At 38.5% G+C, this 25,627-nt stretch overlaps 1 protein-coding gene across 1 annotated transcript; it reads left to right on the top strand.

Moving 5' to 3' along the window:
• Positions 1-161: 161 nt before the first annotated feature.
• On the top strand, positions 162-17,283 carry LOC134664324 (DNA polymerase theta). Its single transcript, XM_063520893.1, has 10 exons — positions 162-2,416; positions 2,998-3,122; positions 3,476-5,475; positions 6,446-6,629; positions 8,295-8,476; positions 9,082-9,251; positions 9,610-9,736; positions 10,073-10,267; positions 15,757-16,021; positions 16,602-17,283. The coding sequence occupies exons 1-10, from the start codon at positions 279-281 to the stop codon at positions 16,889-16,891; spliced, it is 5,676 nt and encodes a 1,891-aa protein (XP_063376963.1). The 5' UTR covers positions 162-278; the 3' UTR covers positions 16,892-17,283.
• Positions 17,284-25,627: the final 8,344 nt, after the last annotated feature.

Here is a 25,627-nt window from a genome sequence, read left to right on the forward strand (position 1 = left end):
CGGCTCGTGGCTCGTCTCGTGTCTCGGCCACAGCTCGTAAGCTCGTCGACCTAATCGATTTTAAACAAAGTAACAGAATGACAGCCGAACGCGAATGTAAACTCGGGTTAGAAACGTCAAATCATGTCAGCCAAATGTCAGCTGTTTATACGTGTCGGTTGTTTTTGATTTAGACAAAACTGAGAAAGAATTAATTTGTTCCGATTATAATTAAACTGAAATTATGTATATAATCGTGAAACCTAAGTGTTTTGGTTTAAAAGTATTTACGTCAACGAATGCGTGAGTATACAATGGCCGAGACAGAGTTTGCGGACTCGCAAATAATTGTAGAAAATGTAGGCTTCTTGGACAATTGTTTTGATTTCTCGTTCCAAATTCAGAACACTTTAGAAGTCGTTAAAGAGTATGTTTCAGAGGAGGAAAAGAAGCCAACGCATATACGAGATAATTTTAACAAGAAAGTAAACAATACCGTGCGCAATTCTTCGGTTATCATCGATACCAGTATACACAATGACACTAAGATAACACAATGTTCGCATAAGCAGTTAATGAACAGAAATCTTAAGGATTGGGGTTTGCCGTCAGATATTGCTAAGAAATATGAGCAAAAAGGTATCACTGAGATGTTTGAATGGCAGGTAACATGTTTAGGTAATGCTAAAGTACTTTTGGATTGTTGTAACCTCGTGTATTCAGCACCTACGTCGGCGGGGAAGACTCTCGTGGCGGAGATACTGACTATCAAAACTGTTCTGGAGAGACAAAAGAAGGTAATCATTATTTTACCATTTGTTTCCATAGTGAGAGAAAAAATGTTTTATCTACAAGACATATTATCCAGCTCTGGGATAAGGGTGGAAGGCTTCATGGGCTCGCAGTCGCCTCCGGGCGGGCTCCAAGCAGTCCATGTTGCTATTTGTACTATAGAGAAAGCAAATAGTTTGATCAACAGGTTGCTAGATGACGGCAACATTTCAGACCTGGGTGCTGTAATTGTTGATGAATTGCATTTGTTAGGAGATCCTCACAGAGGCTATATATTGGAGCTTCTTCTGACCAAAGTCAAATATGTTACATCCAAGATGGAAGGTGTGCAGATTCAAATTGTTGGCATGTCCGCTACATTGCCCAACCTGGAAGTGCTGGCAACCTGGCTTGATGCAGAATTATTTGTCACTCAATTCAGACCAATTCCATTGGACGAATTTTGTCTAGTCAATAATAAGTATTATGATAAACAGGGGAATTTTGTAAGCACTATAAAAGATTCTCCATCAATTGCTGAATCAGACAATGTCTTGAAAATTTGCCTAGAAACAATTAAAGAGGGATGTTCTATCCTAATTTTTTGCATGACTAAGAACAGGTGTGAGAATTTGGCTCAAAATATTGCATCATCCTTCTTCAAACTTGGGTGCTCAGGGAATGAAATTGGTTCTGTATTAAGACAACAATTGAAGACTGAAAATATTGCTGAAGTATTAGAACAGCTGAAAAATTGCCCTGTAGGACTAGATCAAGTACTTAAGAACACAATATCATTTGGTGTTGCATATCACCATGCGGGACTAACTTTTGATGAAAGAGATATCATAGAAGGAGCATTCAAGTCTGGGGCGATACGGGTCTTGGTGGCTACATCTACATTAAGTTCAGGAGTTAATTTACCTGCTAGGAAAGTTATTATAAGGACACCAGTATTCCAAAGGCAGCCAATGAATATATTAACATATAAACAAATGATTGGGAGAGCTGGTAGAATGGGTAGAGACACTAAAGGAGAAAGTATATTGGTATGCACTGAGAATGAGAAGAAAATTGGTTTTGAATTGATGATGGGAGCTTTAGACCCTGTGGAGAGTTGTATTGAAAGTGAGGACAAATACATGAGAGCCATATTAGAAATGATAGCGAGTCAAGTTGCTTGTACAAAAGCTGAACTAGATTTATATTCACAGTGTACTTTGCTCTACACTCAACAGAAAATAACACCCTCACAAAACATACTTTTACAAAACACTTTAGAGGAATTAAAGAAGTTTGAACTGGTAAGACTTCAAAATGAAGGCGATGACATTCAGTATGTAGCTACACCGTTGGGGAAAGCTTGCTTATCATCATCAATGGCTCCAAATGATGGATTATCTTTATTCTGCGAGCTCCAGAAGGCCCGGCAATGTCTTGTTTTGGAAACTGACTTGCACTTAATCTACTTGGTGACTCCGTACAGTGTCAGCAGCCAATGGGCAGATATAGATTGGTTGCATTTGCTAACACTGTGGGAATCTTTAACAAAAGCCATGAAGAGAGTTGGAGAGCTGGTGGGAGTGCAGGAAAGCTTTATAATTAGATGTTTGAGAGGAGCAAATAAATTCAACAATGCTTACAATAAATTAAATATTCATAAAAGGTAAGATTCTGTTTGTGTTATATGTAATCATAAAAAAAATGTTTTTGGATGAATTGCGAAAGGGGCTCTTTTCTTAAGCTTACGCCATCCTTGTATCAGATTTACAGCTTCTGGGTCTTACGAAGATATATATCACAGATAAAAATACAATTATCTGGTGCCAAATACAGTCGGCAATAAATAATGACCCCCTTTAAAATAATGAAGTTTATGGCAGAAATTCGTATTAAAATAAAATCATAAATCATTTATTTCTAACCACGGTACATAGTTATATTGTACACCCTAAAAAGGGTACTGCAAATATTCTTAAATATTATGTAGTTAGAACTTAAGTTTATTACAGTAGTATATATATATATGTCTCTGGTAATAAGTATACCCGTTTTAGGGCATTACCACCAAATCTAAGTTTTCTAAAGTTATTTTAATTTATTTAAGGCAGAATGGATAAAGGATATTTCCATAATTACGATTTCATATTTTATACCATTACTTTGAAGATTTTAATATAGTTTCTGACCCCCATTTATTTGATGATGGATGGAAACCAGAGCTAATTCAGTTTTATGTTTTAAAAGGTTTTACACGGCCTTGGCCTTGCAAGACTTGGTGAACGAGGTGCCGCTGTCCGAAGTCGCCAGCAAGTTCCAATGCGCAAGGGGATTCTTGCAGAGTCTACAGCAATCGGCCGCTACGTTTGCAGGTATCTAGGGGTGGTATTCCACCTACAATTTCTTTGTCCACATTGGACAGTGTTGCGTCTCACATTTTGCTTAATGAGAGAGTGAGACGCAATTACATTGGACAGGTGGAATACTATCCTAACAAACTTTAAGAACTAAATGATTTGCATTTTGTCCACCTTAGGGTCGTATTCCACCTGTCAAATTTCTTGCTCCAATGTGTATTTGCGTGTAACATTTTGCTTAATGAGATGCTAATAAAAGAGTGAGATGCAATGCACATTGGACCAAGAAATTGGACAGGTGGAAGGTTATCCACCTCTCCAATTAGGTAATAGGGTGGTACACTAATTCGTTTATATTTGTACTTTAGGAATGGTAACGGCGTTTTGTCATCAACTTGGGTGGAAAAACATGGAAATGCTCATTTCGCAATTCCAAGATCGCTTACATTTTGGTATACACTCTGAGTTATTGGAGCTAATGAAGTTACCTTCTTTAAACGGCATGCGAGCTAGGAGTCTTTTTAATGCTGGCTTTGAAACCGTATCCAGCATAGCTACAGCAGAACCTAATGTTATAGAAAATGCACTTTATAAAGCTCTGCCGTTTCAAAGTGAGAAGGAAAGGGAAGGCGATGACAGCGATGATACAAGAAAACGCAATAAAATGAAGAATATTTGGATAACTGGCTGTTGTGGTATGACCACAATGGAAGCAGCTGAAAACCTTATTTCGGAAGCTAGAAGATTTTTAGAACTTGACATAGGGGGAGAAATAAAATGGGAAAATAAAAATGCTAACGCAAATACGGATGATAATAAAAGTTCGACAAAGGATCCAATCGTAAACAAAGAACTTGAAACAAATAAATCGGTCGCTTCAGAGAATAGTTTGCACATGAATGTTAATAAAAATGAGACCACTGTCGGAGATGAAAACGTATATGAAATCAATAAATCCAAAACAGATACTTCGACTAAGATAACAGATGACGATATTGATAGTGATTGTTTACTTGACAGCCCAGCGAGTGGCACTTTATATTTATCAGCTAAAAGTAGTAAATCGGATATCGCTAGAAATAAAAACAATCTCACTAGTATTAATAAATCGAAGAATAATATGAATTATACAATTAATACGCAAAATAAATTGAATAACAACTTAAATATTGCGAAAAATGAAAATGCTATCAATTCTAGTCCAATAATTAATGATCTAGTCAATAAAATAAATCAAGATGATGATATTATTTGGGATACAATGAATTTTACTGATATCCCAATTGAAAATATTACAAAATTACGTACGTCTGAGAAAATGTTTTCTCCAGACATAAGTTTTGGAGAGGCTGAAGACAAAATAGGGAAAGTAAATGCCGAATTATCATCAAGTAAAACAACCTGTAAAAATAATAGCATGTTTTCTGACGGAGATAATTCAAATCTATTTGAAGAGAGTTTACCACTTGATACAATACCATCAAAATTAATTGAAGACGGCGATGTAGTGGACCAAACACCCAAAACAGAGTTCCAAGATAAAACTACAAATTACGTTCAAATAAATACAGAATCAATGTTAAATGCGTTTAAGTCTACTATAATAGACGTTGAAGATGACGAAAATATAAAGTTAATTTACGAAGAAGATAAAATAAGTAACGATTTGAACGAAGACGTAATTGGAAATACGCAGAACATTGAAGAAACGTGTATTAATACTCATTTCATCAGCCCTTTGAAACGCAGTGCAGAAAACGGGAACAAGAAGAATGGTAGTCGTCATCCTGCCAAGAAATTAAAAATAGGCCATCAATTACAAGAGATTTCGACAATAGAACAAAAGCAGAATCAGTCCTGCATTTGTCTAAATAAGTTTAGCATACAAATCAAAGACACTAGTTTAAAGTGTGCTGTCTTGAAAGGCAAAGACATTAATTTGAATCTTCATATCATTGAAAAAGTTGTAAACACAGCTATATTTTTCGACATTAATAACAGGACATTACCATCGAATGAACCAATAGGAAGCAATATAGTAAGAAATCAGCCTAAACTTACTATCAAACACACAGAAGACAAACAGGCAGAAATACCAATAATCAAAAGTATCGCCATATGTACGGATGAAGACAACTGTATATTCATAGATGTAAACTCTTTGAATGGCGATTATTTGCTTTTGAAGAATAAATTACGTAGTTGGTTTCTCAATACTGAGTTAAATTTGAAGATGTTATGTTTGAAAACCACATATAAATATGTGAAACAGTTTTTTGACGCGGATATCACAGGGTCGTGTACGGATGTTTCTTTAGCTGAATGGTTGATAGACAGTGACGAAAAGATTCCAAGCACCATGTTTTTGGTAAGAAGAACCTATTTATCCTTATATGTTCTGACATTTTCGATCCAAAATACACAGAGATGTGACTTATTTGAAATACTTGTATTTAAAATGCAAATACAAAATGCAAAATACCTATTTTGTATTTTGTATTTAAATACCTTTTGAAGAAAACTATTTTGTATTTTATTTGAAATAGTTTTTGGGACCTATTTTCTATTTTCAAAATACAAAATACTTTATAGTAGGTAGGTAATGTAGGTAGGAGTTACAATCTCTTCTGATGTGACAATCCTGGCAACTCTCTCATTTTTTTAACATGGAACTGTTTAATCTGCTGTTTAGTAACGTCGCACATGACCACAAGCGTAGCAAGTGGTTAAAAAAGTGGAATCTTGAGTTTTGCGAGGGTTTCAAGGCACGAGAGGAGAACAAACTTTTTGCCCTGGTGAAACACAAACGAGACGTTTTCATCACACTAACGAGAGGCATTATAATAGCTGTAAAACATTACAAATTAATGCTTTAAAAGTTGGACGTTAAAAACCATCATCCATACCTACATCCTACCGGTTAATATGAGCAAACAACTAGAAATTTGCACTTTAGATAGAGGATTGATTTCAAAGAATAAAGAGAGTCTTTTCAACTCGGAAATTCCGAGTAATACTTTTTAAATCAGACTAGGTATTCACTACTCAGAGTACCTTTTATCGCAAAGTATTTGTATTTTAAAAAAGTATTTTGAAAATACCTATTTTGTATTTTGTATTTAAATACAAATTCAAAAACTATTTTGTATTTTGCATTTGAAATAGTATTATCAAGGAAGTATTTGTATTTTGTATTTAAATACTTTTTATAAAGTATTTTTCACATCTCTGAAAATACAATATGTTTTCTTACATTATTTATAATAGATGTTATTTCCTTTGCATGCTTTACGATAAAATAAAATCAAACATTTTGTACGGTACCTGTGTTCTTTTAGATGAAAAGATATTGTGAACTAGATTTATCAACGACATCCTTTAGGATTGCCAACCGAGTAAAGAAATTCAAAAATTTGGACGCGGCCGAAGAGCTGTGTGTCAAAGCGTGGTGTGTGCGGAAGATCGCCAGCATTCAAAGTTCACATTTGCTAAAATTGTATCAGAATGTACAGAATATTATAAGTAAGTAATTTAGGTTTACCATTCTGTTTAAACTCTACATTATTTCATATCTTTGATTTCCATTAATCGCAATGAAATAAATTAGACCATACATTTCTTACGGGTGCGCCAAAGTTCATATAAAATTGCAAATTCGATTATTGAAACTCCGAAAATGTATCTCATATAATTTTACATCCTAATGATCATTGTACATTTTCATTTTAAACAATACTCATTGGAACTTCGAATTTATTATATTCATAATGCATTCTACATAAATATCTCTATTACTAAAATTTATGCATATATTATTACTCGACATGTCGATTTTGACATATTTGATTTTATTTATAACAGAATGCACCTGTAGGTCAAGTCAGGTTAAAATCCTGCCAGAAAGGTGGGTTAGGTTAGAACTGCGACCCTCACAGAACCGAAATGCTCCCAGAAAGGTGGGTTAGGTTAGGTTAGAACTGCGACCCTCACAGAATCGAAATGCTGCCAGAAAGGTGGGTTAGGTTAGGTTAGAACTGCGACCCTCACAGAACCGAAATGCTGCCAGAAGGGTGGGTTAGGTTAGGTTAGAACTGTAACCCTCACAGAACCGAAATGCTGCCAGACAGGTGGGTTAGGTTAGGTTAGAACTGTGACCCCCACAGAACCGAAATGCTGCCAGACAGGTGGGTTAGGTTAGAACTGCGACCCTCACAGAACCGAAATGCTGCCAGAATGGTGGGTTAGGTTAGGTTAGAATTGCGACCCCCACAGAACCGAAATGCTGCCAGAAAGGTGGGTTAGGTTAGGTTAGAACTGCGACCCCCACAGAACCGAAATGCTGCCAGAATGGTGGGTTAGGTTAGGTTAGAACTGCGACCCTCACAGAACCGAAATGCTGCCGGAAAGGTGGGTTAGGTTAGGTTAGAACTGCGACCCTCACAGAACCGAAATGCTGTCAGAATGGTGGGTTTGGTTAGGTAAGAACCTCACAGAACCGAAATCCCGTGACCCTCACAGTGAGCGAGCGTAGCGAGAGCAAATGCTCGCCTTAGTCTTCGAGAAATTCTTACAAATAACATTATGGGCACAGATACATTCTCAGTGACAATATTATGAGTAAAAAAAAACGGATTATGTATCGTTATGAATAATGTAGGTAGTAGCACAAAAAACTATTAAAAAAATATATGAGTAACAAGTTTCGGAGAAACGATGATTATGACTACAAAGCGGTATTATTAGAAATATTCGAGTAATGCATTGTATATGAGCCAATATGGACCCATTTCTTACGAAATACAGCCTCGCCTCCAAATGCAAGACAGAAGGTTAAGGTTTAGGTCTAAATTGGCCCTAATAAAAATGTTTGTCGTTGTCAGTAAGGCGTGAATGCTGTAAAATCACATAACAAATTTTCAGCAAACGATATGATTATTTGAGGACATTAAAAAGTGCCCCAAAATTGCTTATTCACATATTTCTACACATTATGAACATGGTATTTACCTACTGAAAATTTGTGAATGTTTGGTAAAACGAAACATTCAAGTAGAGACTTTTGTTGAAAATCACGGCAACTAGACAGCCTTCTCCTTCTTAATTAAAGCTTTTATTCACTTCAAATCTCTATATGAATAGTTGCATATCTACGTGTGCATTTTCTCATCACATGGGATTATTTCTCAGACATCGAAATTCAAATCGCTAAGATCCTGGCGAGCTGCGAGCATTACGGAGTGGCTGTGGATAAAGAGCTCGCCTCACGGCTTTTGATAGATGTGAAAAATTCGCAAGACATCCTGCAGAACAAAGCTTATAAATTATGCGGATATCATTTCAACTTCAACTCGTCGAAGGATGTCGCAAAGGTAGGTATTATTGTACTCGTATGTATATGTCTACCTCTCAAGGTAAAATAAAATGTTTTAAGTGTGTATTTGTCTGTCTGTGAAATAGTAAGTATGTAGTTTTTGGTTTGGAATTGGATCGAGAGTACCTATTCGTACTCGTAGCTAATGTGTTTGTGAAAATCGGTTTAGTTGTTTGACGATCATCAGCTCTTTGAGCACGTGCCACAGATTCGAAATTTGATATGAAAAACGACTACAAACTTCAGCTGTTTTAGTAACTCCAAATAAACTGCTTTTATTTTCATTGCATAACAACTAAAATGATCGAGCTTCGTAGTCCGTTGTTCTCTTAGTCGGATGCGCTTTCCGAGCCTTTTGTTTAGTTAATGTTTTGTTTGTTCCGTATTGTGGTGGTACTTAAGCTCCTCGATGCGTTAATACAAAATATATGAGTCACCGTGAGTCCTTTTGGCATCAATGTAGTATAAATGAGTGCAAGTGAAATGCCGCGTATCCTAAAGTGCATAAATGATAAAAAATACGTACAGGTAAAAGCAGTTCAAGATGAAAAGTTTGAAGAAAAATCTAACTGTTAAGTACCTAAAGGTTAGGATTTGTTGCAGGTCCTAGGTATATACAGAGGGCGTAAAGTCAGTACGAAGAAGAGCGTGTTATGTTCGCATAACAGCCCTGTTTCGAGTATCGTCATCTATTGGAGAAAGCTGAATAGTATCCTAACTAAGACCTTGTATCCTCTGACGGAGCGGGCTTGCATATACAGCGACGGGAACAGGTGAGATGGCTGTATGAGATGGTTAAATTTTACCTTACTCACGCTTTTAGCAAAAATAATGGTCCATAGAAACCCTACTACTCAGTGCAATAAAATTGGCGGCTGAGGTCATTCCATAAAGCTATTCCCTTTACATGTGCTAAGAACAGGCAAGAATGAAAGAGGTGGTATTATATATGACATTAGGCGCCAGTTGATATTGTGCCTACTGTATGCTACTGTATAGGTAGTTGTGTACCTACTGTTGTGTTTTCTCTTTTTCAAACCCTGTATTAAAAAATATTATTTATCCTTCTCCAAAACTACATCCCAATATTTGTACGCTGATCTTTTTCTTAAAATAAAATAATTCACACAGGATAACTCCGTCATACACTATGCATACTTGCTCGGGGCGAATCAGCATGCACGAACCAAACCTTCAAAGTGTTCCGAGGACCTTTACGATCCCGATGTTATACCTCTCCGACGAGGCGACCGAAGAGGTAGGTACCAATATTTATACTGACCCTTTATCCCAAACGCAGTCAATAACAAATGTTTCGTCACCAACTAAAAGCTAGACATGTAAAAATTAATCGGACAGTAACTTCTCGAATCCTACGTATAACATATAAAAAAACCTTTAATTCCCAGTCGTTTCTGATTTTTAAATATGTCCTATGACAGCATGTGACTCAATATCACTTGATTAGGAGTTGAGGGATTAAATTACCTACCTACTAATTGCCTAACAATAAAGTGCCTTGTTTTGTGTGGGTATTGTACAATGATATGTAGACAACAAACAATACCTACTAATATTAGTATTTGAATTGTAGGTAGTGGAGTTCAACTGCCGCAATATATTCCGCGCCCCGCCTGGCCACGTGTTGGTGTCAGCGGACTACTGCCAGCTGGAACTCAGGATCCTGACGCACTACTGCCAGGACGAGGTGCTCATCGGCATCATGAGATCCGGCGTGGACGTGTTCAAGGCCGTCGCGGCCAGCTGGGGACAAGTGCCGGAGGAACAAGTAAGAGTTATTCGAGTAGGTATATTGAATACTACTACCAGCTCAGGATCCTGCACTACTGCCAGGATGAGGTGCTCATCGGCATCATGAGGTCCGGCGTGGACGTGTTCAAGGCCGTCGCGGCCAGCTGGGGACAAGTGCCGGAGGAACAAGTAAGAGTTATTCGAGTAGGTATATTGAATACTACTGCCAGCTCAGGATCCTGCACTACTGCAAGGACGAGGTGTTCATCGGCATCATGAGGTCCGGCGTGGACGTGTTCAAGGCCGTCGCGGCCAGCTGGGGACAAGTGCCGGACGAACAAGTACTGCCAGGATGAGGTGCTCATCGGCATCTAGAGTGTATTATGTATTAAATCCGCTGCATAAGTCGTCTACATTCTGATAAAAAGGTTTCTAGCGTTAGGAGTGATACACAGTCAGAAGGCAGCCTGTTCTAGGCTGAGACTATTTGAAGGAAGCTTCCTATCGCTATTGCACAGCCGTGCTAACTCCCTCATAATCGCCTCTTTCACTCGTTCGTGGCTGTGTATTCCCATAGCTCAACGAGCGCATCGCTTCAATATTTTGTAACGGCTACGTAGGTAAGCAGAGATCATACATATACCGGATGTTCTATATAACACGAGCATATACCTAATTAAAACATAGATTGTACTAGTGTCCTAAAACTGATTAACATTTGTACAGCGAGTTTAAAGAAACTTGCGTTTTGATTTTTAGTATATACCTACTCGTACTTTTTATTCTAAGACGCAATGTATTGCGAATTTTGTTATGTTATGTTTAAGTCGTAACGTAACACGTCAATTAGGTACACTGATGATGGCGTCCATTGAAAATAATATTTAATTTGTATGAAAAAAAGCCAATCTATATACTCCATAGTTTTAAAAAGTTTTTGATCCAACGTTTTATCGTGAATTTTTTGTCGATTCTGTCTTGGATTTTATATGGCGGAGCTGGGGGTTTAAAAGGTCTACCTACAGCTCACAGAGCTACTGTTTGAAAAGAAATTACACTTTAAACAATAAAGTTTCGCCATCCTCGAAATAGCCTATTGTTTGTCTAGCGTCGTGCTCCGAATGTCGTTGTTTGATAAAGAAAGTTCGCGGGTTAATTTGGGCCCTTGCCAGCTTTGTTTGAGGTTTAGTGCTTTCCTGTGATTCTGTTTGTGCTACCTTTAAGCACTAGGTATACTAAGTGGTAAAGCTTGTATTTAATCTGCTCTGTTAATTAGTATACAGTATGTAATTGAACGAAAAGCAATTACTCAAACCCGTTAATGTTTAGGTCATACTAACCAACTTTTACTATGGGACCAACCACGAAATCGCGAAAAAATATTGCAAGTTTACATTTGTACATTTTGCTGGTCTGATGTCAAATGAGATGAGAGTCAATTTTTTTTTCGCGATTTCGGGGTTGGTCCCATAGTAAAAGTTGCTCAGTGTGACCTAAACATTAACGGGTTTGAATAATTGCTTTTCGTTCAGTTACACTGTATTAGTTTCGGTCATGGAAACTAAATTCGAATAACTTACTGACGTTTGGTAGGTACATATGGAAGAACTATGATAATGTAATATTATGATGACATCGGGCTGATCTGATGAATTGATGATAGACCGAAGCTGGCCATTGGAAATATGAATATTGAAAAAAATCGGTACAATGTACGAGATAGCTTTTATCAAAATGTTACGGATTCTTACCCCGATTTTGTTATTTCTTGTTTGCAAAAACAAGTCTTCTAAATTGCCAGCTACTGTGCACTCCACAGAAAAGTGATACGTATTGTAAACTGTAATACCTAATAGCTTTTTAGTAAGTAACGCCCAACTAAGTATCTATCCGCCCAAGCATTTATCAAACAATTTCCTTTTTTCGATCGATTTCCCTGCCGGTTTGCTACGAGTGACATAATTTAAAGGCGTCGACTTAACGCCCTTAATAGGTAACACTTTTTCTGAAACCCTAGACACCGCTTTTGTATTGTTGTACAATAATCATAATAAAACCACGCAACACTTTTCAGTTTTGGAATTTTCCGGTCGCTCAGGTATCAATATTAGCACAAGGAGTTAAATAACAACTTTTCCCCCTTGTAAAACAAATGACTATTGTTTAAAACCTCCCACCCAGACTAGTTATTTATTGACATCGGTATCTCTTAATTATCCAAAATAATTCTCAGCCGAACTGCAGTGTAGTTAGTTGTCGACTAATGACCCCAGATTAGCCTAATTACCTAATATGTTTGAATGTAAAATGACTGCCGCAAAACATTAATAACAAGTGGAAGTCGCTATTGGAGGGGCTGAAAACGGGCAAGCTCGTATATATGCACGTTCATAGCTACGACGTTAAAAATATATATACCTATAGGTTGGCCCAAAAATACGTTGTCAACCTATATAGGGGAAGGTCGGGTAAGCGAACACCCCAGGCAAAGCGAATTCGGGCTCCCAATCTTAAACTATTCGACTTTGTCGCACCACGCGCCTATATGATGTTCAGGATCCATCGCTCTATGAGCGGCAAGCATCACAGGGAGCGGCCGCTGCGAGCGTCGTCGGTGACGAGTCAAAATCTGTTTTTAGTGCAAAATATTCGATTTTGAAAGGCAAGTAAATTGTATGTTATTTTGTCATAGTAATTATCTCGAATTTTAATTCAAGATGCTTCTATTGCTTATTAAAGTATCTTCCTTTTACAACGCATTTCTTTTAAAACAATCCAACGGTTATTTTTTTGTAATTTTTCATTTCTTTAACTGACTGAATGGGCAAAGTGGATCGGGCAAAGCGGATAGCGTGTTCACTTTGAATTTATTAGGTAAATTTTTTTATGATAATATTTTGTTACAGATGGTATATAAATATAAAAAAAAGACCGATCATTGGGTCCTGGCTAACTTTTTCTAATTAATATTACTGAAATGATCTTATGTTGATTAATTTTCACTGAGTTATTAAGTTCACTAAGATTTTGTGAGTGATACGGTGGCCTGTTTCACTTTGCCCGGCACCCTGGGCAAAGCGAATAAAATATATTTTTTTACGTTTTGTTTAAAATTGCAGCAATTATGAAACATTTGGGGCTAGTGTTGTTTTAAATTAAAAGTTTATTAAATATAGACTTATTATTGACACTTTTTTCATTTCTTCCATGTTTAATTTTTCTGTTATGTCAAGTCAAAGCTTAAGGTGTTTACTATGCCCGGACTTCCCCTACGTTGTAAATTAAGTGTTGTGATTCTTATCCCTACTTCCCTTTTATGTAATCCATACTTATCCATTCTAATATTATAAATGCGAAAGTAATTCTGTCTGTCTGTATGTGACCTCTTCACGCTTAAACCGCTGAACCGATTTTTATGAAATTTTGTATGGACATAGTTTGAGGACCGGGGAAGGGCATAGGATAGTTTCATCATCATCATTCGTCGCAGACGAAGTCACCGTGAATTTCAAGTGAAACTATCTTTATGTACAAAACTAACACACTCTTTATCGTAATAAATAAACAACGTTGAATGTAAGAAAACTAAAACTTATCTCAACGTTGCCATGCAAATGTGCGCCTATAGATTAAGGTTTTAAAGTTTTTGCGGCTCTGGTTTTGCATTTTAAATGGGTCTCTTAGTTTTACAGCCTGCCTTTTGCGAGTTCTTCGCCAAACAGATACAAGTTAGGTGCCATTCAAACCGCTTGCCGCGCGAGAGTGCCGATCACTCAAGATAACCAGTAAAACGCAGGGAAGGGAAAAAGTGCAGCTTCTGAACAGTGTTGCCACATTAAAGGCCTGTGCGCACCGGCTTGCGTGTGCGTGACGCGCACGTACGCGTGCGCTAAAATGTTGGAGCCGCATACGCACACGTTACGCAAGCGGTGTGCCGTCTCTCGTAAAGATCTGTATACTACAACGCCGCACGCGCACGCCACGCACACGCAGCTGGTGTGCATAGGGCTTAAGACATCGGCTTCCTACCCTTATTTTCTTGGATAAAAAATTGATGGTTTCCTGCCGGTCACTGGTGCCACTACTTTACCCAAGCGCTATCTGGTTACTGTGTGGGTCACATTACTTTGGTTTCCTAGAGAACTCAGGTCGCGCGCCCTGATGAGGTCTATAGAAATACAAGACCTTGTGTTCTGTTGCAAAAATATGGAGATTTTTCGCAAATTAACATGATGGCGTACTTAATCAATCAAATTTATTTAAAACTGTAACAGTTCACTAATCTTTAAATCGTTTTGAAATTATCGTTTCGATTAATCGTTACATGTAAAAGTTTTGTTTGAAAAATTTACATTCTGTTATATATACAGTTCAATGTATAAAGTGCAGCTCCTATTTATTTTAGATAACTATACTGTGGTAGCACGCAAAATATACTTATTTACATATATTCGAAACATCATCATTTGCTGATACGTTTTAGTAAAATGTACTTACTTGTGACATACATACGCACATAGCGGAACAATAAGGGCTCCATTATTGCTATTTTGGTTACGAAATCCTAAAAAATACGGTTCATTGCCAACATTGTATTTCACTTCCCAGTAAACATGGAAACCACCGCTAGGCTTTGTGTTAACATCAAAAGAGGCTCCTACTGATCCAATTAATTAAAAAGCTATTGAAATTCTTTTATTTTGTTGATTGGCCGCTTTGTTTCGCAGAGGCGTGTTCAGAATACGAGGTTAAGAGGAAAGTGGGCGGCCGCTTCTCCAAAAAACTATTTTCCTTCTTCGATATGGACATTAATGGATTTTATTTTAATAATTTGATGTATATTGTGTCTATTGGAACCTTGTCGTTGCGTGGGTTTCAAGGCTCGGACCTTGGGTTGAACGAACTTTTCTACCGGTTGAAATATGTACAAAAATTTTAACCGCCAACGCAAGGAAAATACTGACTAAAACATTACAAATCAAATCCAAATAAACTTTACTTCACTACTCTTTTGGAAAATTCTCTTATCAGTTTAGAAGTATCTCAATGCGAGCCTTTACGAGCTGGTTGCTGAAAAGGTTTCTCCTAATGTTACTGACAAAATTGGTTTGCCTGTCTGTAGGTAGGTAAGTATTCACTCCTTCACCATTAAGCGCCACTTGCACTATTCCACTCCCCCGGGGTTAACCGGTTAAACCTGAAGCTACCATGGCTATTAGCTCAATTTGACACTGGGTTAACGGTTTAACCGCTTAACCCGGGGATAGAGCAAGTGGCGTTAGGCGTGGCTCACTCCGCGATTTCGTCGCTTTGCTACAGGTAGCTAAAAGTACATCCGTTCCACACCAATTTAGGTGGCTAGCCATAAGCCGCGCGTGGCACTGTCGTCACCAAGCGGCCATACCTGTCCTGATCGTAACAGACGCGTTTTGTTAGAGAGTACAGAAGTACCTAGTACTATTATTTATTCTGTGGTCGCGTTTAGTTGTTGAACGTTACCTTAACTTGCCTTTATATTTTGTTCAGGTGGACGACGACCTTCGTCAAAAAGCCAAGCAGCTCTGCTACGGCATCATATACGGCATGGGTAACAAAACACTGTCGCAAACGCTGGACGTGAGCGAGATGGAAGCGGCCGTGTTCATGGACTCCTTCCACAAAACTTACCCGGCCATAAAGGTGTATACGCAGAGAGTTGTAGAAGACTGCAGGAGGAATGGATACATAGAGACGCTTATGAAGAGGAGGAGATACCTGCCCGATATAACCAGCGGCGTGGCGCATAAGAGAAGTAAGTCTTAGTTCATTGTTAACCTTTTCGACGCCGTGTCAAATACAAGCTGTCTCGGACGCCACGTCACCGAAGTGCCAAAACTGAAGTTGAACTTTATGCATATGCACGTAAGTCTATGTTGCTCTGTGGTCTGTGACCGATTAATCCGTCTTTAGCGTTGGACCTGGATATATCGGTCATTGGCGTCCGAAAGGTTAAGTCATCCATAATAAGGAAAGTCGGGATACAAATCCCGACTATTGCAAAGCCAAAAGTGCTAGGCTGCACATTGTGTTTTCCCAACATGTTAACACACAACTATAAATTTTTCTAGATGTTTAATTTTCTGCGTTAATGTTACCACGTTAAGAGAAAACGTATTATGAAGGTTGTCAGAATAATAATATATCTAATGTTACTCAGCAGTTATATGAAATGTTATACCTAAAACATTTGTAATAAGTAGCTATAATCGTAATTTTATCCTAAATACTGCGATGTAAACTGGAGGGGAACCGTGTAGCACCATTACAGCTCATCTGTTCTATTCGACACAATTTTCAAATACAATAAAATAATTATCTTATCTTATCACCAGGTGCGGCCGAGCGCCAAGCGATCAACACCACTATCCAAGGCTCAGCAGCCGACATTGCCAAAGCCGCCATGTGTGGCATTGACACCAAGATATCCTCCCAAACACACAAACCACGCCTAATACTTCAAATGCACGATGAACTTATATACGAAGTACCTGAAGCTAGTAAAGATTCGTTTGTGAAGGTTTTGAAGGAAGTTATGGAACATAGTGTGAGGTTAAGAGTACCTCTGCCTGTTAAAGTTAAAAGTGGATACACTTGGGGCACTTTAGAAGAAATTAAAGTTTAAATATGAGTGACATAACTAAATACAGTCGAGGGCAGATAGCCTCACTCAACGTGCATAGATAAATGATATAAGTCCTACTAGATGGTGTGCTAAATTACGGCACCTATGCAAATAAAACTGCAAGGCCATGCGCTTGGCGGGGAATAGAACCCTATGGAGGAACCTGTTCTTCAACAGAAGGATATCATGTCACGATCCTCGGTATTGAGGGACCGACTGAAGAAGATAAGTGCTGAAAATGTGATATATTTATTAACAGTTTTGTCGCATTAGCCTTCAGGTAAGTGCCATTTTCGTCTTCTAAAGGACAGAATACTGCGTATCTAATAGTGCCTAATAGAGCGATATTTACCTATTGATTTTGTCTATAAATTTATGCATTGATGATATAAGTTGTCGGTTGTTTTGATTATTCCCCGACCCTAAAGTTCGTCTGAACTCGTGGAGAGTAGTGAGGTGCCGTTATCGGGAATTTTCCTAGGTAGAAATATTCTCAACTAGGGGGGAATATAGGAAAATTTAGGTTTTCTAACATACGTTAAAATTATGTATTGCAAATATGTTTTTTACAATAAATGTATTTATTTTCCCGGGGAATTTCCCGTAGACTGAAGCCAACTGTAATTCCTTACACAGCTCAATATTTTATGGCACTTATTGTTATAATTAGTGATTTACTGCGTTACTGCGTTACTGTTGATTCCTGGCCGGCAGAACGAAGTAACATTAAAACATATTTGCTAGACCAAATAACAGAAAGTTACAAAAAATATCAAAATAATACTTTATGGTTTCAAAATACCTAATAAAATGTTGAATGTTTTCTTAGTACCGAATTATTTATACATAATATATTTAAATAATTGACACGAAATAAATAAAAACCGAAATAGGTTTTTTAATAAGTAACATTTTTCTATCTACGATGTCAAGTTAATACTCAAACCTTAAAAAGAAAAAAAAAACGGGCAATATTGCCAAAATAGGGTACGGGAAATATTCTCGAAATATCCCCACGTGACCCAGCACGGCGGCACGAACTAGGTAAAAGCCCCGAGCTCGTAAGTAAACAGCGCTGTATGAAATATTACCGCTACAGCTTGTGGTCGGATTGGGAATAGTTTTGGGTTCGGGACTATAGAGAAATTATTCATATAATGTGCGGGGTCACGAAAATATTTCTTTTCTGATAGAAAGCCACAAATTATGATTTCAGAAACGGTATTACGCACCAGGCCAGTATTTTCGTCGAGTGCGAGTTGTTACTGAGGTTATAATAAAATGGCGAAAATTTGGATTATTATCGGAATATTTGTCACATAAAAGGAATTATTTAAAAAAAGGATGGATTTTTTAGTGCCACCCTACTTAAAAGACTCGTACCGATATAAGTAGGTACTCGAATTTATCTATATATTATGTATAGTAATGGATCGTCGATATCACAGCCATGGGAATAGTACTCTAAAAAGTAAACCTTTCCTGAAACGCTGGATTATTTGGAGAACCAACAGATAAATAATTTATATTCGCCGAATGCAAAGTAAATTTAGATGTGAGAGATTTACCATCAAATAGACATTTCAATTTCCTTTATTGAATTATAAATGGCCTCTCATCTTCACTGATGCGTTATGGCGGGACCACAGATGACTTTCCTACAAAGACGACTGGTGGTTGTTTGACTTTAGCTTCTTTGATAAAAACTATCGTATGATGATCTTCATACGACATTTCATTTAAATCGGTTAAGCGGTTTACGCGTGAAGAGGTAACAGACAGATAGAGTTACTTTGGCGCTGTCCATAAATTACGTCATCGATTTTTGACGATTTTTGACCCTTCCCCCCCTAAAATCATCCAGAAATCATGCTTCGAATGACCCCGTTTCCTCCTACGTCATGCTACCATCATCCGACACCATCATCATCAGACCCCCCCCCCTAATTTGAAATGACGTAATTTATGAATATCCCCTTTCGCAGTATGAGTTTTCGCTGCCATTTAGTGCGAGGATACAAGATTTACAGTTACAGTTTTGATGGAATTTATTTTGTTTTGACAGTAAATTTGAGGGTTTTTGACATTCCAACTGAAAACTGAAACATGGTTGTTAGATTTAAGAAGACTTACAATAGTTTTGACTTCCATCGCTCATATTCAATAGGTTTTTTTTTAGTAAAATATTATGAAAGACAAAACCCAAAGAAGTACCTACATATGTAGAAACATATTGCACTACGTCAGCTGCTCGACGCGCTCGACGCGGGTCGCTCGCTCGACGACTGTTCGGAACTTGAAAATTGAAATTGTTGTTTTATAACGTGAAGCTGTTTTTCGGGACATTTTTCACTTTGTCGGGAATCGGGAACCCATGCTAAAAATCGGGAGAATCCCGCCAAATCCCGACCATCTGGCAACCCTATATCCAAGCAATGTCAAAGGAAAATAGGTAAGTAGGTACGCGCGAGCAAAGCAAGGAACATAAACTGTCAACTCGTAAAAGCGGAACAATGTAGTTTCCCACTTCTTACCTACCTCAGGAGACTATTTAGCGACATAAAATATGATACCAATTTGACTTACCTATAACTACCTAGAATAGGGAGTTAAATACCGTGTAAGCTAACTTTGCATCGACGTGAACGCAACAAAGTGTGAGAGTGACATTATAAACGTCACATTTTCATATAAATTTAATACTTTTAAACGAGCAATTCTTGTTTATTTATATATTTCGGGGATCTCAGAAACGGCTCTAACGGTTTCGACGTAATTTTCTGTATGGGGGTTTTCGGGGGCGATAAGTCGATCTAGCTAGGCTTATCTAGATAAAAGATAAAAGATTTTTATTCGTGACGATCACAAAACTTGTACGAACATGTACAGACAACAACAGCAAGAAAAGAAGAGAACAATAAATGTGCATCACGAAATGGACCCAACTCAGCATAATGCTAGCTATATAGCCAGCACTGGTCTTCCGTAGGGCCCATTCGATGATGCCACGACAGATAACACAAAAGATACATTTTAAAACATTGCAAGAGGTAAACAGAAGAAAATCTCTGGGAAAATAATTTTTGAGTTTTTATATGTTTTCCAAGCAAAGCTCGGTCTCCCAGATATATTTTGACATTAACGGCCCGACTCTACAAACGTTTGTCTGCGACGCCTCCCCGTATTGAGAAGGGGTTTATATGGGCGTTGTGAAATGGGTACTATAACTAAAAGTAATTCACAATGCAGGCCATTAGTAAAACTTTTATACTTACGCGCTCTGCTCGTTTCCCTCCTAGAGTTAGACCAAGAAGAGTCTGCAGCGATTTTGATAGACCACTCATTGCAAGTGTTATTTACCTATACCTATATACACTTGCACTGCGTGGGTTATCAAAATCGCTGCAGACTTTTCATGGTCAAACTCTTATCATATATTATAATTTTTTTCTGTAGTATTTGAGATTTCTGAACGCGCTCATCGCAGGTACGTTAATGCACTGTTGACACAAATCCACGTTTGAGGCGTGATGTAAACATTAAGCAGACATCAAATGTTTACAGTTTACCTACGTATGGAGGCGACGTTTAATCAAACTTATTAATGAAACGAGTAAACTAGACCTGTTTTGAAAACTATGAGGTTGTCATTATTTGGCCTGTGAGTCAGAACGATATTTTGTAACTGTCATTTAACTGACGACCTGTCTTCTAGTTCCTATATAAGCCTAAGCCGATGGCTCTGTGCTCTATTTGTCCATGCCGGACACAGGTGGGACTAGGCGTTTTCATATAAATCATTCCCATTTGTCCCCGCCCCACGTGACCACCGCCATACGCGAGGCGTATAATATTTACACCGAAATCTCCGTATCATCAACAAAAGGCTTAGTCAATTTGTGTAAGAATGTCCTATAATATTATTTAGGTATTTATTTTAAAGCAACCCCTAAATATTTTTTTGCTGTGATGAACACAAAATTTTTCACCACACCAACCCGAAGTAAATATTAAATGCAAAATATCAAACAAAATCAAACCAAATCAAATCTAAATGAATATTATTAAATAATTGTCATCCAAAATCATCATTTAAAAGTACATTCTACCAGCAAACATATTATATATTGCTATCAGTTTTTGAAGTGCAAAGTAAGCCTTTCCGAGCTGGTGTGGTGAAAATAACTATTAACAAGCAATAAATCAAGCTCGTACCTATCTTAGGTCTCAACATGGATAATGAAACCTATGAAGTTTTTGAGAGGAACATAGGTACTCTCAAAACCTAAAAGTATAATATATACAGAGTGATATAATGCATGCATTTGGCTTGTCACCTAATGTGATGAATTGATAAAGGTATAAAACGCTTACTAATACAAACCCACTGTGATTAAACTGAGTAAAGTAAAAATAACCAGAGCCATACAAATGCCTCTCACCATGCTAGTTTCTGGCCAGAGGAGAATTAAACCCATCATTTACTCATACCGGGCGAATAAAAAAGTCCGAAATTGTTACACCTTAAAATAATGCTTGCTTAGTAACTTGACATTTTGCGAAGAATAATTTGTAGGTACCTAAACAATTTCAAAATGGATCCAAACTAATACCTAGGTCAACCACTCTCTTTTATTATTCTGCGATTATTTAGTTAGGTACAGTCAGCAGCAGAAGTCGCTATACACTCCAGGTGCTCGAAGAGAGGTAAACGTTTAAACTGTCAAAAAGTTGTTGACTGTCATGGTAGTATTTACTTGTGAGCGCTCAACGTGTCACAAATATGTTAACAGTCGCTATTCATTAATTTCTACACTTACAACAAGTCATTGATACCTTAGCTGTCAAAAAACCAATGGTATCTAAGCGGCCAAAGTGTCAAATATATCTGAACAATATGGAAAAATAGACTTTAAAGCATACAAGTATGGTCGAATATTGAATGAAAGATAGCCATGCTAATTTCAGGTAAAGCGTTTTGACAATCATCGAAAGCAGTACAGTCTTGTCATCACATACATCTATCTCACGTTTTGCCCTTCAACCATTTGACAGGAGCCTCTCGGTCAACTTACTGCAAACTATTTCTTTTAACAGAATCGTCAAGACGAATGACACATAGCAAAATCTAACTGAAGCCGAATTTAGAGCCAATTGTCAAGGCACGTTGTGGTCTCAGTAACAGGCATTTGCTTTTCAAAGTAGAGACCGCGGGTTCAAATCTCAGTCGTACGCACCTAGAGATTACAGCTTTTTATTTCTTTTGGGTTTCATTTTTATTATTAATTTGTGTCTTCAGGTTTTATGTTAATTTCGCATTAGTTTATATAATTTTTGAAGATATGTCAGATGTAGCGTAATATGTACGACTTTCTATCAGGACTTTGTAGGTTTGGACCCGCAGTAAGCGTTACTTAGATTACTTACTCCTGTGCGGAATGCCATTTGATATTTACCTACTGCTAGGTTGGATACAATTATTTTCTCCTTCGTTCTTTGATCAATTCGGGGCATCGTATTTTAGTAGGTACTACACAGGTTGGCCCATTTAGATCGGTCAGTATGGGAAAATCTAAAACTATAAGACATACACCGATCTCTTCTTAGGAACCATGTCATCGATTTTAGTAACAATTAAGAAAAACTGCAATCATACATTTAAAAAAAATGTATGTAAAATGTATTGAAAATAAAAACCGGGCAAGTGCGAGTCGGACTCGCGCACGAAGGGATCCGTACCATAATGCAAAAAAGGAAAAAAAAAAAACGGTCACCCATCCAAGTACTGACCCCGCCCGACGTTGCTTAACTTCGGTCAAAAATCACGTTCGTTGTATGGGAGCCCCAGTTAAATCTTTATTTTATTCTGTTTTTAGTATTTGTTGTTATAGCGGCAACAGAAATACATCATCTGTGAAAATTTCAACTATCTAGCTATCACGGTTCGTGAGATACAGCCTGGTGACAGACGGACGGACGGTCGGATGGATGGACGGACGGACGGATAGCAGAGTCTTAGTAATAGGGTCCCGTTTTACCCTTTGGGTACGGAACCCTAAAAACCCTAAAAATCTTCGAAAACTTACTAAATGAAATTAAAGGACATGAAAACAATGCATTTTATTAATTTTAGACATCGTGTTTCATAGTAACATTTATTGCTTAAGACCTACACAATCGATATCTAAATAGAAATAGTCTTAGTTTTATTTTTCAAAACGTTCGTTTCTCGAGTTTGATTCCCGAGCTGAGTACACATTTTTTTTAAATGTATGAATGCAGTGTTTCGTGTTACTTAAATCGATGACATGATTCCTAAGAAAAGATCGGTGTATATCTTATAGTATCAGATTTTCCCATACTGGCCGATCTAAATGGGCCAACCTGTGGCCACCCTGTATAGTATGTTTTAGTACAATAAGCGGGCTAAATAAATATATTAACATAGGTATATAATATGCTCTACGGTTTGGAAGAACAGCCGCATATGACAGTTAAAATAAAAAAAACCGATCGTTCTCGTAGAACCTACTTATTTATTGTCTAAGTTTGACACGTGAAGAGCTCAAAAAGGCGAAAGCCTCACTCCAGCGTAGCTCTCGTTTCTATGCAAACGCATACTGGACAGTACTCTGTCAAGGAATTCAAGCATGCGCAGACGCAGGAAACATAGGCGGTGTTTACGAGGGCACTAAGCGAGCTCTTGGACCTATTATAAAAAAGACGGCCCCCCTAAAGGAAGCTGACGGCTCTGTTATTACGAACAGCAGTCGCCAGATGGCAAGATGGGTGGAACATTACACCGGGCTCTACTCCTGTCCAGTTGACATACAACCAGAAACTGTGGGACTTCTCCCGACCCTGGATACTTGGCACGAGTTGGACTCCGCACCTACCGTAGAGGAACTATACCTGGCCGTGAAACAGCTTAAAAACGGTAAAAGTCCGGGCAAAGACGAAGTTTACACAGAAATCGTCAAGCTTAAGTGCATCCTTCCCGTCCTTCACAACAACCTGACCAAATGTTGGGAACAGGGCTGCGTGCCTCAAGACATGCGTGATGCTAATATCGTCACTCTTTACAAAGGCAAAGGCGACCGCGGTGATTGCAATAATTACCGTGGAATATCTCTTCTTAGCATCGTCGGCAAAGCTTTTGCTAGGGCCACCTTGGCTAAACTACAAAAGCTAGCTGACCGCGTATATCCAGAGGCACAATGTGGCTTTCGGGCCCAACGGTCAACTGTCGACATGATATTTTCACTTAGGCAGTTACAGGAAAAGTGTAGGGAGCAAAATACTCCTCTAGTCGTAGCTTTTGTCGACCTAAACAAGGCCTTTGACACCGTGAGCAGAGAGGGGCTATACTCGGTTCTTGTCAGTATTGGTTGCCCTCCAAAGCTCCTGAAGATAGTACAATCATTCCACGAGGGTATGGAAGCCACAATCCTCCACAATGGCGAAACATCTGCTCCCTTCGACGTACGCCGAGGCGTTCGACAAGGTTGTGTATTGGCACCTACTCTCTTCGGAATATTCTTTTCTGTACTCTTGAAGGTTGCTTTTGGAGACGACCTACAGGGAATACACCTGTACACAAGATCCGACGGTCAGATGTATAACTTAACGAGGCTTAAGTCCAAACGCCATAGAGAGGACTTGTTTGTAGACAGCCTTCTCTTTGCTGACGATGCCGCGTTCGTTGCTCACAGTCAGTCTCAGTTGCAGACAATCATGGACCAATTTTCAAGAGCCTGCAATCTCTTTTCCATGTCCATTAACGCCAAGAAAACCGTCATACTAGCGCAAGGATGTTCAGCCCAGCCAAGGATCGTACTTAACGGCGCACCTCTCGAGGTGGTCAGCAAGTTTTGTTACCTTGGCTCGCTTGTGTCGAGCAATCTCTCGCTTGACGCGGAGATCGACTCCCGCATCGGCAGAGCAGCCAGTACGTTCGGGAGACTCCGTGCAAGGGCTTGGGACAACAAACATCTCACGGTAAAAACGAAAATGCTTATTTACCAAGCATGTGTCCTAAGCACACTTCTGTACGGAGCGGAATCCTGGACTACTTACGCAAAACAAGAACGCCGGCTGAACACCTTCCACATGCGCTGTCTGCGGAGCATACTCGGCATCACATGGAAGGATCGCGTGACAAACGAGTCTGTTCTAAGCGATGCACAGCTCCCTAGTATCACAGCCATACTAAAGAAGAGACGACTGAGGTGGCTTGGGCATGTGTACCGAATGGAACGGACTCGTTTACCACGTCAAATCCTACTAGGAGAGATTGCAAATGCAAAAAGACCGGTCGGACGACCAATGCTGCGCTACAAAGATTGTGTCAAGCGTGATATGGTTGCCTTTAATATCTCATGCAACCAATGGCAGAGACTGGCCGAAGATCGACCTACGTGGCGACGTGTTGTTCATGATGGCCAATTCAAGCACGACGATGCCTGGTTTTCCTCTTTAAAAGAAAAACGCTTGAGGCGCCACGAGCAGGCCTCCAACCCCCACCCATCTGGGGGAGCATACACCTGCCGCGTGTGTGGACGAGGGATCCTCTCCCGCATAGGGCTATACAGCCACGAACGCAAGTGTCGTTACCGGGATGCTGCTTAAAACATCTGACACAGATGAAAAGGCCTATTATTATTGACACTTAACGATAAAATACTTCTTTAAGAAAGGAGGTGTCAATTCGTAGTGCTACAGTATTTATTTAAAAGT

Source organism: Cydia fagiglandana, chromosome 5, assembly GCF_963556715.1.
Source record: "Cydia fagiglandana chromosome 5, ilCydFagi1.1, whole genome shotgun sequence".
Classification (NCBI taxonomy): domain Eukaryota; kingdom Metazoa; phylum Arthropoda; class Insecta; order Lepidoptera; family Tortricidae; genus Cydia; species Cydia fagiglandana.

Coding starts and splice junctions, on each gene's coding strand:
- LOC134664324 (XM_063520893.1), top strand. CDS start 279: ATGCGTGAGTATACAATGGCCGAGACAGAGTTTGCGGACTCGCAAATA. Junction 2,417..2,997: donor AAATTAAATATTCATAAAAG/GTAAGATTCTGT, acceptor ATGTTTTAAAAG/GTTTTACACGGCCTTGGCCT. Junction 10,268..15,756: donor GACAAGTGCCGGAGGAACAA/GTAAGAGTTATT, acceptor TATTTTGTTCAG/GTGGACGACGACCTTCGTCA.